This window comes from Pteropus medius, unplaced genomic scaffold, assembly GCF_902729225.1.
Source record: "Pteropus medius unplaced genomic scaffold, Ma_sr-lr_union100, whole genome shotgun sequence".
Taxonomy (NCBI): domain Eukaryota; kingdom Metazoa; phylum Chordata; class Mammalia; order Chiroptera; family Pteropodidae; genus Pteropus; species Pteropus medius.
Window position 1 is genome coordinate 302,467 of NW_024351543.1, and position 20,237 is coordinate 322,703.

The 20,237-nt window shown below is 33.2% G+C and overlaps 1 protein-coding gene across 17 annotated transcripts in view; it reads right to left on the bottom strand.

Annotated features, from left to right (window-relative positions):
- Positions 1-20,237, bottom strand: part of SPICE1 (spindle and centriole associated protein 1) — a 58,735-nt gene that overhangs the window by 24,188 nt on the left and 14,310 nt on the right. For all 17 annotated transcript variants that reach the window (XR_005648765.1, XM_039843019.1, XM_039843015.1 and 14 more), the window contains 3 exons: positions 16,243-16,345; positions 15,107-15,213; positions 13,030-13,148 (listed from right to left, as the gene is read on the bottom strand). Coding sequence is in view for 16 of the 17 variants with exons in the window: in XM_039843019.1 (XP_039698953.1) it covers positions 13,030-13,148; positions 15,107-15,213; positions 16,243-16,345 (329 nt within the window). In the remaining variant the exon portion in view is untranslated. The remainder of the gene's footprint in view (positions 1-13,029; positions 13,149-15,106; positions 15,214-16,242; positions 16,346-20,237) is intronic.

A 20,237-nucleotide genomic window follows, 5' to 3' on the forward strand; every position in this document is an offset into this window, starting at 1 on the left:
TCCACGGGAACTGATTTCAGATTTCTAGACTCAAGCACTGTGAGAGAATAAATTTCTGTTGTTTTAAGCCACCAAGCATGTAGCAATTTGTTACAGAAACTCCAGGAAACTAATATACCACCTGAAATTTATTTGGCAACATTCAGTTTAAAAGCTCAAAGTACTTTCTGTATATTATTTTTGAAATATGAGGAGAGGAAAAGTAATTTAAAGTACTTATCTCCCTCCAAAGACAATAAACTCCCTTAAATCTGAAACTCTATTTTATTCATTTGATTTATTTTGGGTGGTGCTTCAAATCCAAGCTCCTTCCATTTTCATTGATGACCATTTATCAGCACCAATTCTGTTTTATAGCAACATCAATTACAACAGTATTCAAAAAATATATTTCATATACAACTTAGGAATTTCCACATCTCTAATTTACATCCCTAACATACAAACCTCACGCAACACGCAAAGGAAGCTGTCCATGTATAATGGAAGCGGCAGTTTTCCTTGTCATTCATTTTGTGCCCCTTGAGATTTCCCCCTCTCTCTTTTCCTTCATTTTTCCCAGGGATGTCTCTAACATCACCTTTTCCTCTCCCAACCCAAGCCTTACTTCTCTGCACACAAAGACCTGCAGAAGCGGTAAGGCAGCAGCAAAGGAAAAAGTGAGGGAAAAGTGAAGGAAAAGCTTGCAACCACTGCTTCCTCATTTGGAATGCACTGACCCCCATCAATGACTCATGGGAGGCTTTTGAGGACTGGGTTAGGGACTTGTTTATTATTGTTTATTTCTCTATGAGAAATCTATTTCAAACCACAAGACACCTTAGAGATCATATTTTCTAGCTCTCATATTTTACAACTGAGGAAATAAGGACCCACAGATTATCTAACTAGTAAATAACCAAAGGCTTAGTCTCCAGGTTGCAAGTCTACTGTATCTTCTAATACCACTCAATAGTTAACAAATAATATTTTAAGACAGAAGGTATTCGAAAGTTGGAAAGTGATTGTTCTCACAACTAACAAAATAAAACTAACCGTAACCAACCAAATAAAAAAACAATAATTTTTGATTCAAATGTGAAGGATAAAAATAATTCTGTACGAGATTAGCTATATTTAGGTTCTGAAAGGAAAAGTGCTTAAAAGATGATATATAATTCCAGGTATTCCTAAGAAAATGGTGACAACTAAATTTGAATCACTCTACATATCCTCCAAAATACTATACGGTGCAGAAAGGACAGCACATAAAACAGCACATAACCAATACCCTCTATATTATTGGAAGACAGTGATAGTACTAAAATCAAACTATCTGTAAGTAAAAAACAAACACCAAATTCCAACAATGATATTTCTTGAGCTCCTGTCAGAAGCCTTTGCAGGGAAAACAGGGAAGAAGAAAGCTGAGAGCCTATTGGTGACAAAAATCACCCCCAGAAAGGAAAAGCCCATTCTAAGTATACAATACTTAAAAAAAAAAAAAAAAAAGGTGGGGGTGATCACAACACTACCAAGAAGTGTACAGGACCCAAGGTGATGGTCTTCGAAAGGCATTGCTTGTTGGGGAGAAGGGAGTGAGCGCCTTTGGGAGACTGAGTGTTGAAGAAGAAAAGAAGCAAGAATACTTCAAGACAAAAGAGAATAACAGTATTGGAGGACAAAGCACCATTCACCAACCAATGCTTTAAAAACAAAACAAAAGGCACCCATTAAATAAACCATGCTACACTATAATTGAGAAAAAAGCCACCCAAACTCCCAACCCTCCCCACAAAATGTACAGATTAAAACAGTCTACATTTAAAGGCAATATAACAATTTAAAATTGAAATATATAACAATATAATAATATAAAATTGAAATTGAAATCTTTCGGCTAATGAAAATCCCCCCAAAAAGCAGAAAAAAAACTATAACACAATACTTTAAATAAAATTAAGTATATTTAAATAAGTATTTGGAACTATATACATATATATCTTGAATCAGAAATTCCAAAACTAAGATCAGAAATGGACAAAAACCAGGAAGAAACAAAACAAGAATTTATAAAACTCAGGAAATGGAAGAAAAACTATCTCAGAAATAAGATTAAATTACTACATGTCCAATGGAGAATTGTTAGATACACATTTAATAACAAACTTGAAGAATTATAGGAAAACAACAGAAAGATTAAAATTAAGATCAAGAAGAATAATAAGGATTAGAGAGAAAGTACTTGAAATGGAAGACAGAAAAGATCTCATATATTTAAAAGGAGTTGGGGGGCGGGAAACAGTGATATTGAACTAATATTTAAAACTATAATCCAAGAAAACTTTTCAGAAAAAAAAAACGAATCTGTGTGTGAAAGGGCCAACTGTGTTGGAAAAGGAAAAAGGAAATAAAATTTAAATATAAAAAAAAAAATCAAGTCACTGGGCAAAAATGCCAAATTATCTATAAGGATAAGAAAATTATCCTAGCATCAGATTTCTCAAAAGCAACATTCAAAGCAACTAAGAGTGGAATAGCATTTCCTTTCCTTTTTTTTTCAAGAAAGTTAAGGAAACAAAGTATGAACCAAAGATTTTTATATCTGGCCAATTTGTTCATCAAATACGAAAGCTATAGAAAAATTTTTAAGTTTTTAAGAACTCCGGAAATACTATATTCAAAAACTCTACAGCATAAGTTTTATCTAACTGACAGACCAAATCAAGAACTAACTAGGGAAACATCATAAAAGGACTGATGATGAGCTTTAATATATTTAATTGTAGCTCTAAGACTAATACAAAAATGAGAATACATAGGAAGAATAATATGTAAATTTTTATGCTCTTTGAAAGCAAAAATTTGCAGCTAAAAATTAGAAGAAAATTGGAGAGAAAAGAAGGGAAAGAATGGAAATATAGAATAACTTATTTGTTGCATAGGCAATAGGTGAAAGTCAAAAAACACCGTTTAAAACCAGCACATCAGCCTGAATATAAGATCTGAAACAATAAAATGCATAGAAGAAAACAGGAACGAAACTCAAGGACCTTGGACTTAAAGAGGATTTTATGAATTCGACCTCAAGGCAAGGGAAGTAAAAGCAAAATTAAACGAATGGGACTACATCAAACTAAAAAGCTTCTTCTCAGCAAAAGAAATTGTCGACAAGGTAAAGAGACAACCATCAGAATGGGAAAATATATTTGCAAGCAATGCCTCCAGTAACGGCCTAATATCCAAAATATACAAAGAATTCATATGACTCAATAACAAATGATCCAGTCAAAAAATGGGCAGAGGATCTGAACAGACACTTCTCCACAGAGGACATGCAAATGGCCTACAAACATATGAAAAGATGCTCAACATCGCTAGCTATTAAGAGAAATGCAAATCAAAACCACAATGAGATAGTATCTCACACCTGTTAGAATGGCTATAATCAGCAGGACAAGTAATAACAAATGCTAGAGAGGATGCGGAGAAAAAGGAACCCTCATACACTGCTGGTGGGACTGCGAATTGGTACAGCCACTATGGAAAACAGTATGGAGGTTCCTCAAAAAACTAAGAATTGATCTACCATATGATCCAGCAATCTCTCTACTGGGTATTTACCCCAAAATCTTAAAAACTCATATCCAAAAAGATATTTGCACACCAATGTTCATAGCAGCATTATTCACAGTGGCCAGGACACAGGAGCAACTGAAGTGTCCTATGATAGATGACTGGCTAAAGAAGCTGTGGTACATATACACAATAGAATATTACTCAGCCATAAGAAGAGATGAAATACTGCCATTTGTGACAACATGGAGGGAACTCGAAATAATCATGCTAAGCGAAATAAGCCAGGCAGAAAAAGCTGAAAATCACACGATGTCACTTATATGTGGGATATAAACCTAAAAGCAACAAATGAACAGGACAAACCAACAGAGAGACTCATGGACATGGACTATAGACTAGTGGTTACCAGAGAGTGGGGGCTGGGGGAGAAGTGGGGAGGGAGATGGGGTAAAGGGAGTCAAATATTGGGAGGTAGGGGGAGGGTGAAGTGGGTAAAGGGGATCAAATATATGTTAGCTGAAGGAAACTGGACTTTGGGTGGTAAACACACAATAGAATATACAGATGTCAAATGATAACGTACACCTGAAAATTATATAATTGTATTAACTAATGTTACCCCAATAAATTTAATTAAAAATAAATAAATAAATAATAAAAATAAAAATGAAACCAGCATATCTGAAAGTGAAAGGTTAAATAAGAAAATGGGATTAAGGCTACATAAAAGGTAGCAAAGATAACTAACTGGAACAAAATTATAAACTTCCTTAATACCAAAAGAAATTTTTAAAAGAACAGCCAAAAGATATCACATATAGAAGGAAAACTATAATGACACATAATACTATAAAATAACAAAGTTAGTGTCAAACATGGCAACCTATCAATAAATGTTACAAGTTATTTCACTAATTAAAAAGATTTCAAGTTGGCTAATAAGGCAAGACCCAATTCTATGTTGAATATAAGAGACACACTTAGTACACAATGATTCAAAAAGACTAAAATTAAAAGATGAGCAAAGATGAACTAAGTAATTAGAAACAAGAAGAGATTTCATTCCTGATATCAAACAAAGAATTAAAGCCAAAAGGCATTGAATGTGACAAAGGATACTTTCTAATGCTAAAAGCCAGAATTCACAATGAAGATATACATGTACCAAAAAAACAACAACAACAACAACAACAATCACCTTCATAAGGATGGAGGTGACTACAAACAGAATTAAATATATTTCAATGTCAAGTGCAAAAAAAACCCAACACAATAATATTAAGAGACTTTAATACAGTATTCTCCATTTAAGAGAGGATAAAAATAAGAATACAAAAGAAGTAAAAAATATATAATCAATGAGATAGGTCTTATGGATATACACTAGAACTGTCTACCTTGTTAATAGAGAATATACCTTCTTCTAAGGCACACACATGGAACATTCACAAAAATTTGATCATACATTAGGTCACAAAGAAAACATCATTAAGTTCCACAAGTAAAAATATTACAAAGCACACTCTTAATGCAATATAATAAAACTAAAAATAATAAAACAAATAATAATAATAATAAAGAGGCTCTATCTGGAAACTTTTTTTAAAAATCTTTTTTAAAAACCCTAATTTTAAATTTATCTTAATGGATATTCTTTTTAAAAAGAAGGTAGTGCATAAAAGTCGGAAAACACAGATAAACAAAAATTGGAAAATAAAACTTACCTGTAATCCCAACCAAACCAAAATATGAAAAAATATTCAATTGTTACTTTTCTAGAATTTTATATAATTTTTTAAAAAATTACATAGATATTATTTTAAAACCTGAAATTTTTGTTAGTGGTATACCATAAACATCTTTTATTATCAATAAATATAGTATAACATCATTATTAGTGGCCGCACAGAATTATCATTGGCTGTACCTCAGTTTACTCAACTAATCTTCTGGATATTTGAATCACCTTCAGTCTTTTCTCTCTTTTTTTTTTTAAAAAAAAAAGCTATCGTGAACAATTTTAGCTAAATATTTATATCTATCCTTAATTATTTTATTCTTTAAGTTAATTTTATTTCTCAGTTAACAGCTGACATAGTGTTTTGTTATTTTAGAAATTAGGTAATTTCAGTTAACAGTCTTCTCTTTAAATTATCTAATTTCTAAAATAAAAAACTAGATAACAGAATATACAATACATATTTAAAGCAGTGTTACAGAAAAATTTATCATCATGTATGTTTATCACTTAAGAATGAAAAATAAAAATAAATTTATTAAATTTCCAACTCAAAATGCTAGGGGAAAAAAAGGAAACAGAAAAGACAAAAAAGGAAATATGGATAAAAGCAAAACTTGATGGAAAAGAAATCAGAAAAATAGTAGCTCTAATTAACAAATCATTATCCTGGTTCTTTGAAAATTTAACGAAGTAGACCAACCACTAACTAATCTAATTTTTAAAAAGGGGGAAGGACTAGAAGAAATAATGAGGGAAGATAAGCACTGAGACAGAAAACATTTTTTAGACATATAAAGATTATTTGCACACCTTTATGAAAATACATTGATACACTTATGTAAAATAGATAATTTCCTAAGAAAATATAATTTACTAAAATCAACTTGAGTATAAATAGAAAGTTTAAATAATCCCATCTCCATGAAAGAAAGTTATTATGGCATTTCCTTGCAAAAAAAAGTACCAGGCTCAAGTAGTTTCACAGGGGAATTCTACCAAATCTTCAAAGAATAGATAGTCCCAATGTTACAATTGTTCCAGTACTTAAAAATTAGAACCTTTCAGATGTTTCTTATGAAATCAAGTATAACACTGTTACTTCAACCTGATATTCTATATTTTTAAAATTTTTTAAAAAAATATCACTTATAAGTATTAATACAAAAAATACCAAATAAAATATTACTCAACATGATAATATTAAAAATAATATTCCATGACCAAGTGTAAATTATTTCAGTTATGCAAAGACAGTTCAGTATTAGGAAATCAATAATGTAATGTACCATATTATTAGATCTAGGCAGGAAAATCATATGATTATCTCTATAAACGTTTAAAAAGTCTTTGACGAAATTCAGTACTCATTTCTGATAAAAATACTCAAGAAGACAGGAACTGATAAATATTTCCTTAGCATTGTTTAAAAAAAAAATTAAAAACCCTCAGTATTGAGGCCAGCATCTTACTTAAAAGGAAACAGTAGAGTCATTTTCACAGATCAGAAACAACGCAAGGATGCCCATTATTCCCAGTATTATTTAACACTGTTCTATAGCTACTCCAGTATACAAAAGTCAACTAGAAGCATAAGACTTAGGAACAACTAAAACTATATCACTTGCAGATGACATGACAGAATACTTTTTAAAAAACCTACAAAATCACTGCTAAACTAATTCAACCAAGAGTCAAGAAAGTAGCAGGATATCAAGATAATACACTGAAATCAATAGCCTTCATAAACACAAACAATAACTAATTAGAAAGTACAATGGAATAAAAAAACTATTTAAGAGGAATAAAAAATATAAGATACTTAAAAAGAAATGAGTAAAACCTATATGAAAAAAACTTCATTAAAATATTCTTCAAAAACAAAAAAGTAGACTAACAAATGGATGGAAAAACATATTTTGTTCTTGAATAATAAAACTCAACATAGTAAAGATATCAGTTCTCTCTAGTTAATTTATTAATATAACAAAAATATCAGTAAGATTTTTTTATGAAGCTAAATAAGTTGATACTAAAGTTCATATAGAAAAATAAACATGTTGAAATCATTAGGAAAACTGAATAAAAGAAGGCAATGAGGATATTAAAACACTATCAACTCACTCTACTTAAAACAGTATGATATTAAAGCATGACTGAAGAAGCAAGGCCAATGGAGTAGAATAGAAAGTCCAGAAATAAATCCAAGTACATACGGTAATTTATGTACACAGGTAGTATCTCGCATCAATGGGTCAAGGACAGCCTTTTTAACAAATAATGTTGAAGCATTCTGATACCCATTTAGGAAAAGATAAAAACTGGATCCATGCCTCATACCATATATCAGAATAAACTCTAAGTGGGTCAGAGAACTAAATGTGAAAAATAAAACCACAGAAGTATTAGAAAAAAATATGAGTGAATTCCTCTAAAACCAGTTTTAGGAAAGAATTTCAGAGTATGAGTCATACAAAAAAGAAAAAAAGAAGAAGAAATAGAAGAAATTAAACTATATATGTAAAATAATTTTTGCTTGATAAAAAAATATTATAGCAAATTCAAAAGACAAATAACAAACTAGGAGAAATTATAACATCTTACACTGGTAAAAGACTAATATCTTCAATACATAAAAAATGCTTACAAACTAAGAAAAAAGGAACCAAAAATCCTAAAAGAAAAATGGGCAAAAGACACAAACGGACAATTCACTATAATGTCTTTTAAATTTATGAAAACATTTTCTATTTTACTCAGAAGAGAAAGTCAAACTATACTAAGATACCATTTCTCATCTATGAAATTGGCAAATATCAAAATCTGACAACACTCTGGTACAAGCACTTTGATGTACTGCCAGTGGTACTGAAAAATACTATAACCCTCACAAAGCAGAATTCAGCAATTTTTAAACAAAATTACATAGCATTTACCTTAACCCCAAAATCTCACTTCTAGTAATTTCTGTAAATATGAGCTTTCAATAATATAAAAATACATATTCACAAGTTATTCCCTGTAGCAGTTTTACAATTGAAAAGTACTGGAAACAACCTAATGTTAAGGGTGGAAAATTTTCAAGTGAGCAAACTAGCTAAGTCAGCTACAGTGAAGAAATATCTTTAGATATCAGAAGTTGTCCTATTTGCTTGTGTGTGGTTTAGGAAGTGTATTGTATAAAATATGTAGATGGCCAATGTCTGCTTCTGTAATCCATTTACTTGTTAATTAAGGGTGTTGTTCCAGGCAAAGATATGCTAAAAGCCAACTTCCACTTCTGTAATCTGCTGGCTTGTTCAGGAGACCACCAGGATATGGTCTTGAGCTTTATCAGCTGCCTGCTCTGAAAGCTCGGGGCTGATCTCCTCTAGCCCTGCGTGGTAGAGAGTCAGTCGCCGGCCGGCTAATAAAGGCTCATAATTAATCTCAATTGGCTCCGTGGGTCTCAGAATCGTTTGCGCCATAACACTAAGTGCTCATATATATAAGAGAGTGGTCAAATAAACCTGATATATTCACACATGTAGTATCATGGAGCTGTAAAAAAAAAGAAGACAGTAGAAGGGGAGGGATAGGGAGAGGAGGAGAAGAAGAAAAAGAAATCTCTATAAACTTAAAAACTGCTTAGGGGTGATTTCTGGGATATATTTTTAAGTGATAAAAGTAAATATGGTACACTATCTCTTATGTAAGAAAGAATAGAAAATAATAAGATATGTATGTATCAGCTTAAATTTTCAAAAAGAAATACAGGAAGAATAAACTAGAAACTAATAAAACTGATTACCTATGCAGTTAGGGTAGATGAGAACTGATTAGAAGGAATACAGACTAGGTGACACTAACCTGAAAATAGCTTATGTAGTTTTTTCAAAAGGATGGAGGGGAAATATGAAAACTGAATACAAACAGAAACAAATAAACTTAATTATTCCAAATCAATAGAATAACTTTTAAAACATCTACAAACAATCTTAGATTGTACTTAGTAGGTTTATTTCTGTGGTGGTATGGAAGCAGCAATTTCAAAACAACTTTTTATGTATTGCAGAATTGTATATGATTAAATATATTGTGTAATGTTTGGAGACATGTTTTTCAGTGTTAAAGAAGAGAGATACAAACATGATATGGGCAAAGGCTAAGAAAAACCCAGTAGTGTTAAATTGAACTTAGAGATATCGGTGTAAACTCATGATTTGTAGATAAATAAACAAAGAAATAAAAATGAATACGGATATGTATATGTATACAACTATAGGTGTGTGTGTGTGTGTGCGTGCACACCCGTGTTGAAAGGGCCTAAAAGCAATGACATGTCAGAGGGATTGAGCATACCAAATACCTAGATCTCACTTTCTAAATACCCTTCTTCAGTAAAATAAGCAAGGCCTTCTTGACTAAATGGCTGATTCCACGGGAAAGTTAGAAAAAGTATAATATAAACCTGGAACATCACGTTGTGCCAGAAATTAAGTGCTTAAAAAAATGATAGGGATATGTCAAAAGGACATGAGAATGACTTGAAGAAGCTCCCACCGGCCAAATCTGTGACAAATGAACATCAAAATAAATAATAGAACAAATTATAATTCATTGTAGAAATCTGGAAGACATCACTTTAACAAAATGATCAAAGTTTATACCACCAATAATGGGACCAATGATATCATTGTCTCCTGAGGTAATGCACTGAGAAGGACTCAGCATCACTTCAAAGGTATTCCTGTCCAAAATGTATAACCCAAGTTCAATTACAAGGAAATATCACTATAAAATAAATGGCCCATACTTCTTCGAAACTATAAATGTCATGAAAGACAAGGAAATGCTAAAATTAGTTTCCAGATTTAAAAAGATGAAAGAGACACAAAAACTAAATGTGATCATAATTGGTTCAATATGGTCTTGTCTAACAAAGACCATAAATAATACTAAAGGGACAGTTGAAGAAATCTGAATAAGGTCTGAAGAAATCTGAATTAGATAATAGTTTTGAATCAACGTAATTTATGATTGTGATCATTGTACTGTGATGGTGTAAATGAAAGATCTCATTCTTAGGAAACACCCACTGAGATACTGAGAGATAAAGGAACATAAAGTATGCAGCTTACTCCTGAATTCTTAAAATGTATAAGTGTACTGTGCATGTGTAAATACACAAAGGAAGAAAATGATAGAGCAAATATGGACAATGTTAACCATCAATGAATCTAGGTGAAAAGTATACAAGAACTTTTTATACTATTCTTACAACTTTTTGAAATTATATCAAAATAAGAACTTTCTTAAAAGAAGAATATACTCAATTAATAAAAAAGATGATGACACAAAACATAGGAAATGGCCTTGAATTGCTCAACAGAGGCCTTGCAGTCCAGGAGAGAATGGAATGATACATTCAAAGTGCTGAAAGAAAGAAACTTTACCAAGAATACTTTACCCAGGAAAGCTGTCTGTTAGAAATGAAGACAAGATAAAGACTTTCCCTAATAAACAAACCTAAGGAAATTCATCACCACTAAACTTGTCTGACAAAAAATGCTGATAGTTCTTCAAGCTGAAATGAAAGGACACTAATTAGTGAAATGAAAACACACAACACACTGGTAAACATAAGAATATAGTCAGATTCAGACTACGTTAATACTATAATACAGTGATATGTTAACTACTTAACTCCAGGATAAAGGTTAAATAACAAAAGTATTAAAATAGCTATAGCTGCAACACATTGTTAATGGATACACTATAAAAAGATGTGAATGGTAACATCAGAAACAAAAGGGGAAAGAGTAAAAGGATAGGCTGTATGTGATCAAAGTTATCAGCAGAAAATAGACTGGAATAAAAATAGACACAAAGGCCAATGGAACAGAATCAAGAGCCAGGAAAAACCCTGACATAAAGTCAACTAATATTTGACGAGGGAGTGAAGCCTACTCAATGGGGAAAAGATAGTTTCTCCAATAAATACTAATGAGAAAACTGTATAAACAAGTACAAAAGAATGAATTTGGACCACTCAAAAAAATTAGCTCAAAATGGATTAAAGATTTAAACATAGGATCTGAAATGGTAAAATTCCTAGAAGAAAACATAGAGGAAAAGGTCCTTGGCACTGGTCTGATGACAATTTTTTTGTTATGACACCAAAAGCATAAGCAACAACAAAAACAAAAATAAATAAGTGGGATTATATCAAACCACAAAGCTTCTGCATAGCAAAAGAAGCACAACAAAATGAAAACGCAACTTACAGAATGGGAGAAAATATTTGTAAAACATATAGCTGATAAGGAGTTGATATGCAAAATATATAAATAACTCATACAACTCCAGAGGAGAAAAAATGAACAATCCGATTACAAAAACAGGCAGAGAAACTGAATAGACATTTTTCCAAAGAAGACACACAAATAGCCAATAGGTACATAAAAAGGTACTCAACATCACAAATCGTCAGGGAAATGCCAATCAAAATCACCATGAGCTATCATCTCACATTGTTTAGAATAGCTATCATCAAAAAGTCAAAAGATAGTAAGCACTGGCAAGGATGTGGAGAAACCTTTGCACACTGTTGGTGGAAATGTAAATTGGTGCACCCATTATGGAAAACAGTAAAGTGGTTCTTCAAGAAATTAAAAATAGAACTACATACGATCCAGCAATCCCACTTCTGGGTAAATAGCCAAAGGAAATGAAAAAGACCCCAGGACCTCAAAGAGATATCTGCATTTCCATATTGACTGCAGCATTACTCACAATTGCCAAAATATAGAAACAACCTAAGTGTCAATGAATGAATGGCTAAAGAAGACGTGAGATAGAACAGATGGATGGATAGACAGATACACACAATGGAATATTATCCAGCCATGAGAAAAAAGGAAATCCTAATGTGTGTATGAACCTTGAGGGCATTTTGCTGAGATAAGTGAGACCAAGCAAGACAAATACTGTATCACTTCTATGTGGAATCTAACCCTTTCCCCATTTAGAAAAAAAAAAGTGCAGCTCGCTGCCAGTGTTAATTTTACATCACGCGTAGGAATGCTACGTTTTCTAGAACTTGACGTTTTCAGCGATCAAGAATTATTATATTTTGTAAATGGAAATACCACTACTAAGAACAGAATACCATAGGTAGAATGATGTCATTTGCTTCCAAAGACTACCGATATAGTAGAGTGATGCAAAAACAATAATAAAAGCAAGATATTTTGTGGCAAACTTTGGGGGTAAACACTGCAGCCCCAAGTACCACCGGTGAGTATTGGGGCAAATGGGAAATGGGCTAAAAAGGCTCAACTCCCAGAAACAAAGTAGGATCATGGTTACCAGGGGCTGGGGGGAGAGGGGAAGGGAGGGGAATGAGAAGACATTAAAAAGGTACAGGCTTCCAGTAATAAGATGAATAATTTCTGGGGGTCTAATGCACAACATGGTGATTATAGCTAATAATATTGTATTATATACTTTAAAGTTGCTAAGTGAATAGATCTTAAATATTCTCACCACAAAAAAGAAATAATAATTATATAATGTGATGGAAGTATTAGATAATGCAATGGTGATCATTTTGCATATATAAATGTATAAAATCAGTAAGTTGTACACCTTAAACTTACACAATATTATATGTCAATGTATCTCAATAAAGCCAGAAAAAAAACAGCTATAAAAAAAAAAGTGTTGTAGATATTTATGCCATATATACATACCTGTCTGCATGCATGGTAGACTGAGAATTTAGAGAGTTATCTAATTCATTCTCACTTTCTTCTGACTGGCTGTTAACAGTTTCTTCTTCTTCTTCACCATCGTCTAGTTCATTAAGAGCCTTTCTCAACACAAAAATAAGAATAAAACCACAAGTTAGTTATATATACTCTCATCTGTTCTTTTTGCTATAACAGAACAGAGGTCCCTCTTTCTAAGGATAATCCCTCCATGTGTTTTACAGCCCAAACCCTCTCACCTCCTCCACTCCATTAATTGCCCCTTCTCTCTTCTGCATCTTCAACTTCTCTCTCTGTTCTGGCTTCAGCTCATCCACATTTAAATGAGAGCAAGTCTCTCCCATCTTATCCTGACCCTATATCCCCGCCGCCTCCCTCCAGCTACGACCTATCTTCTCTCTTTGCTTCTCCACTCAAACTGCTCTCTGCAAGGTCAACATCACCACACTTGTTCCTAAATCAAATGGATATTTTTCAGTCCTTGCCTTCCCTTATTTCTCTGACTCATTAGATATTAATAACTACTTATTTTTTTCCTTTAAAATCTTGATACACTCTTCTTTTTGTTTCTATAATACTATATTTTCTTGGTTTTTCTTCTATTCTTCTGGCCATTCCTTCCCAACCTTTTTTTGGTTCTTCTTTTTCTACCCTTCCCTTATAGATGATGTGATTCAAGGTCCTCCCTTTGGACCTTTTCTCCTCTCATCTGACTCACTTTCTGAATGACTTTCTAATATCAAAGCTGCAATTATGAGTCAATGCTATTAATTTCCAAATCTCTGTCTCTACTTAGATCTTTCTTAAGCCCTAGACATTTATATCCAACTGGCTAAAAGCCTAAAAGATATCCCTGGTAAAACATCCTACACATATATACTCAACATGTCTAAAAATGATCATTTCCCTAAGTCTCTCCCATCATTCTTCCAGAAACCCTGTTCCTGCCATATTACCTAGGACCATAAACAGCATCACCATCTACTCAGATGCTCAAGCCAGCAACTGGGAATTATCTTTCCTTCTCATTTGTCAGCCACCTTGTTAATTCTGTTACTTCTACCCCTTTTTAATCTGTCAATCTATCCCTCTTCCTCTATACCTTCTTCCCTACTGCCACTACTTTCTTTGGGTCAGGTCCTCCCAACTTTTCACTAAGATTCCAACCTAAGTCTTTTAACCAGATCCTCTTGCCAGTCTTGTCCATCTTCCACACCACAGTCAATTTCATCATGACTGTTCCTCTTAAAATTCTTTAGTGGCTCTACTTGTACTTTCTGTTCCTTCGCCCTTCATGACCTAGCTCCTCCCTCTCTAATCTCATCTCTTGCCACTATGCAGCCCTATGATAGAGACCATGATTATCTGAAAGCTAACTTTTTAGTAAGTGCCAAAATATAAATGATTTTTTGATAGCAATATGGCTAATAGGTTGTGGCTATTTAAAAAACGTATAACATTCAATTTAATTGCCTTTGTAAGTACAAAACAGTATACTTAACAAGTCTTTAATCATTCTCGATCTTGTATTCCCTAGGATCATCCCTCTAATTAATGATTCTCCTTTTTTCAAAGAAGATATAAATAACTAAGAAACTGCATTAAACAGGTACTGAGTCCTAATCATTCATGAGTTTTATTTTAGTATTAAATTCTTCCTGGGCTTTTAAAAAAATGTTACTATCTCAAAATTCTACACATTTTGATTAATTAAGAGTTCCAATTAGGTTAGGATGCAACTGGGTAATGTTTTACTACTATAATTTCCCCGTGTAACTGGTCAATAAATTCCAAGTTTCCTAGTAACTACCTTTTAAGCATACTAACATATTAGAAGAGATTAACATTCAGTGAAGATCTAGTACACGGTATTATGCTAGGCTCTTTACATAACCTATCTCAGCTGATCCTCATAACAACTATAGCAGGTATAGCATGTAACAAAAAACAAAAAACACTTTGAGCCAACTCAGATACCTTAAGAAATCAACTCAAGATCAAATCAACTCAAGATCAAATACCAATAAGTAGCATTGTGGCTGCAAGTAGAGCACATTACCTGAGGCTCTATGACAGATTCACTAAGAATAGCCTGGGTGACAGGGTCTTGATTTACCACAATGGGACTTTGAGAGGAATCAGGAGCCATTGTTACATTTGGAAACCCTGCAGAAGGAAAAGGTCATAATGATTTTGTTTCATTTAATTAAAGTGACTTCATAAGCACTATACACTGCCATAGGTTTGTGTCATCATATGAAAATCTTTAACAATAGCAGCTCACATTTACATAGTACTTACTATATGACAGGTACAATTCTAAATGCTTTTATATATATTAAATCATGTTGCTCTCACAAAATCCTATTAAGTTGTTACCATTATTATTTTAGATCAGTAAGTACACTGAAACTCAGAAACCTGCAGCAACTGGCCCAGAGTCACACTGATAAGTGGCCAAGCCAGGATTCAAACCTTAAACTAAAAACTAATGATTTCTTTTTGGGGATTAAGATAAAGAATGGATTCTAAACAAATTAAAGTGAATAATGCTGTATATCTGAGAAGAGGTGAAGTTCCTTTTAGAGAGAGGCTGAAGTTGCTTTAGGTTTCAAATTAAGCTTTATTCAAATTACATATAAACACAAATACTTTAATTATATGATAATTTAATACTAATAAACTAAAAATTAAGTTGTATTTTAAATTATAAAATCTTATACATTACATCAGCAGTCCCCAACCTTTTTGGCACCAGGGATCAGTGCTCCTATGAGAATTTAATGCCTGATGATCTGAGAGGGAGCTGAGGCTGTGATGTTAGCATTGGAGGGAGCAGCTACAAATACAGATGAAGGTTTACTCGCTGGCCCGCCACTCACCTCCTGCTGTGTGGCCCAGTTCCTAATAGGCAACAGACCGGTACCAGGCCCGGGGGTTGGGGACCCCTGCATTATGCCATAAAATATAATAACAATTTATTTTTCCTTAGCTGAGTAATTTGTAATAGTTAATATTCTTAGTGAAAAGCAAACAGATTATAATGAATCTATGCCTAACAACTTTTGCTATCCGCTCTAGAATACCTATAATAAAAATAATATGATGCCTGAAAAAAGATTTTAAATTCTCCCAAATAACCAGTTGTGAACCACAGTTAGTAAGAAAAAGAAGCTTTTGTTTTGAATATTTTACCTGTGCGCCTACGAGGAAAATCAACAAACAGATCTTTTGCTGCAGCCATCAAATGATCAGATTTTTCCAATACATCTTGCATCTGGTATTGATCAGAAAGAATCTAGACATATGTTAATAATAAATATTATTATTCAGAATAAATAAATAAATATACACACACGCACGTACACACGCATACACACATACACTTATCAAATCACAAAGGAAAAGTCCATACAAAGGCAGAGAGCATAAAAATAACCATAGGTTCACTACCTTACTAAAATCCTTCAGTGGAAATATTCTTAAGAACCAGTAGATGGGGCTATTACAATAATTAGTGGATTTCAAATGCTTGGCTGCAATCCTGAGAAATAGATTGTTAAATAGTGGCCCAGTACACACCCACGTAAATGTAAACATATAACAAAATAAAAGTTTTATTTAACCTTAATATTTGAAAACCGTTTTGATATTTTCTTTTTAGTTTCTACTCTACTTTTTTTAAATGATGGTTGTAATCTACTAACGATTTCACAATCCATTAACAAGTTGTGATCCACAATTTGAAACATACTGTTTAAAGTTAAGAATCTTTGAGCCATAAACTCAGAGGTCTCAACCACTAAAATTACTGCATAATCTACTAACAAGATCACCACCCACAACTTAAAAAACATGATGTAAGATATGAGTTTGGAGGCATTAAACAAAAATTGTTGCTCCTTTCTGTATTTATAAACAATTCGGGTTTTTATCCTGAAGGGATGTGAACCCAAAAAATACCATTACAGTAGTACCTCTGATTACACAATTTCAACTTAGGAACTTTCATATTTACACAGGCTAAAGTAAAAGCAAGTCAACTCTACCCACTACCACCAGATGGCATTCTTAAGTTGAAAGGAGTCTCAAAATTGGAAACTTTCTAGTTTCCAACACTGACTCAAATGAATAAGACATCTAGTAACAAATGCTCTTACCAGAATTTCTCTAGACCATGTAAGCAAATATATAATATGACTTCAGTTACTGCTTTAAGACACAGAGAAAAATAACAAGAGTCACATTCTGACTCTTCCCCCTTCTTCTCCTGCTATGGCCAAGCAGGTAGACTGACTGGCTTAATTGGTGAGAATAAAGTCCGGAATTTATTCCTTGTACAAAGAGTTAAGCTTTGGAATGGTATTAGGCAAACAGTCTATTTGGAGCCAGAAGACAGGGATCCTAGGCCCAGCCAAAAGATACTAAGCAAAATCTGACCTTTTTAGTTTCCTGAAATATAAATGAAAATATAACCACCTCCCCAACCCCACAGAGGTGTTAAAAGGATGTGTACACACTGAAAACCTGTATACCACTCTAGAAATATTTGAGAATGTTGTTACGACTTAAATTATATTATGCCATGCACTAAATTTCTATTCCTGGTTAGCCATCTTGCAAGTAGGTACAATTAGAGCTTAGAAAAGAGAGCAAATGGAGCATTATAATGTATCGCACTAGAAAAATTGCACAAAGTATATTTCTTAATGGTAGTTTTAAGTGTTTACTATGTTTTAAAGAAGCATGGACCTCTTATTGAAATAAAGATTGTGGAGGAATAATTTTATCATATCAAGATCTGATGTCAAGTATAATGAGATCTCCAGTAAAGCCACTGCCCTGCTGCCCGCTGCTAGTCTCTGCCCAGGCTCCTTGGAGCAGATGGGTTGAGTGGCCAGAGGTCACTGTATTGGCTTTGCTTTGCTCTTTATAGATTTATCACTCCTCTCTGATAAAACTCATCCTCTTGATAGGTAAACCAAGCTCTATGAGTATGTATGACTTCCCCAGAGGGTCCGCAGAGCACAAAACCAAACTTATGAGATGGTATACATCTTAGATTTTCAAAGGATCAGTCAAGATCCCTTCAAAAACATTATCAAAAATTTATCCTAGCACTTTTGTTCTGTGGTAATAAAAACCAGATGGAATTGGGAAATTATAAAGAGATGTGAGAAGTTATTACACCTTTGGAATTTATAAAATCTCTATCACAGCCTCCCTTTCTCTGATTTGGATTTGGAAACTTATTTTATTGATTCTCATAACATGAGTGCATCACACGAAGAATGAATCTAAGATTATGCTGGCCAAAGGACTTTACTCTTATTTTATGTTAATCTCAGAGCCTAACTTCTGGGGGATGGATCCTGGTAGCTCTAATACATGATTAAGCCTAAGAAGATAGCCCAAGGAGGCTTCTTCATTTGCTCACATCACATCCCTTAACAGAGTCGTTACAAATTTAGCAACACTGAAATAATAGATGAGCATATCTCTTGACTCAGTAATTCTACTTTTAAGAATTTATCCTACAAATATACATGTACCCAAAAACATATTCAAGGATATTCGTTATTTATAGTGGCAAGGGTAGAAACCATCTGTAGGTGGCAGACACTGCTACTTATCTGCTAATATTCTTTCTTTCCATTTTCTCTTTAACAGCAGAACTCCCAGGTTTTAGCTAAGTACATAGCTAGATTTCCCAACCATTCAAGCAGGTAAGAATGGTCATGTGATATATTTTTGACCAATAGGATATAAGCCAGTCCTGCTTCCTTCTGGCTGGGAAACAGCTAAAGGAAGCTGAAACAGCTATTCTGTACTGGAAGTCATGTAATGAAAGACATATAAAATGCAGACAGAGCCACTACCAACTACCATTTACCTCTGAACTGTTTAGTGAGAGAAATAGATTTCTATTTTATTTAAATCATTCTATTTTGGGGTCTTTTGTTTTTTCCAGAAGCTTAAAGTATACTTTAACACACAACCTAAATGTCCATCAATAAAGCACTAGATAAATATTTAAATACTGTGGTACATCTGTATACTACCTGGCCATTAAAAAGAAAAGGTAGGTTGCTAAGTACTGACATGGAATAACCTCCAAGATACATCATTAAGTGGAAATACCTGAACCCTACTAATGGCAGAGGTTCTTAACACTGGCAACATATTTAAATTACATAGGAATTGTCTAAAAAACATCTAAGTAGGCCACATCCCAGGTCTGCTAAATCAGAATATCTGAGTATAGACGAATTTGGGTCCAGATATACTTATTTTTTAAAAGAAGTTCTCACCATGAACAATTCTAATGTGTAGTCAGGGTTGAGAAACACTAGAGCCTGAGGAAGTGGCACTATAGAAAGAAAGCAGAGAAATTTCACTCATCGTTTCTCACCACTCTTCTGTTAATCTATACTTCTACCACATCTATTACTTGCATAAGAAATTCAGAACATGAGCAGGAGTAAATAGGGAAGGGAAACAAAAGAGTCACCCCAAAGAGGGTGCCTTTTTTCCTGGCCAGATGTATGTTCATAGGCCTTTCACTGAGAATTACCATATAACATTTAAATGTACGTGACTTATTCAAGATCACCAAAAGATACTTATCTGTAAGGAACCATTCTTTCTTAATCCACTGTTCTTTTTTTAAAGCTCATGTAAACATTTATTTGGTAAATATAATTCTTCCTGATGATTTATAAGATCAAGACTTTCACATTTCACTAAGAAGCCTAATGAATTCCTCAAGACAGAATGTGATTTAAAGCTGCCTTGAAAGATCACCCAGACAGCCAAATGGCATAAGCTTCAACACCGAACAAGAAGCAACACTAAGCACATTTCTTTCACAATGATTTCAGCCCAAGAAAAAGAAGAGTTTTTTGCCATAGCTTTCTCTTATTTCCCATATTGTTTATTTGGACACTTCTGATTACTTGTCCGAACACCCTACATCTGGTATAAGATTAAGCCAAAAACAAGTGGCTTACTAACTAACTTGCTGGACAAACACACAACATTTTTTGCAAAGTGATGTAACAGCACTGCATATGAACTGAGAAAAATAATTATAGCAGCTTATATATACTATAATGCACTAATTACGTGCCAAGGACTGTGCTAATCACTGTAGAAATCTCATAACAGTATAATCAGGCAAATAGTGTTAG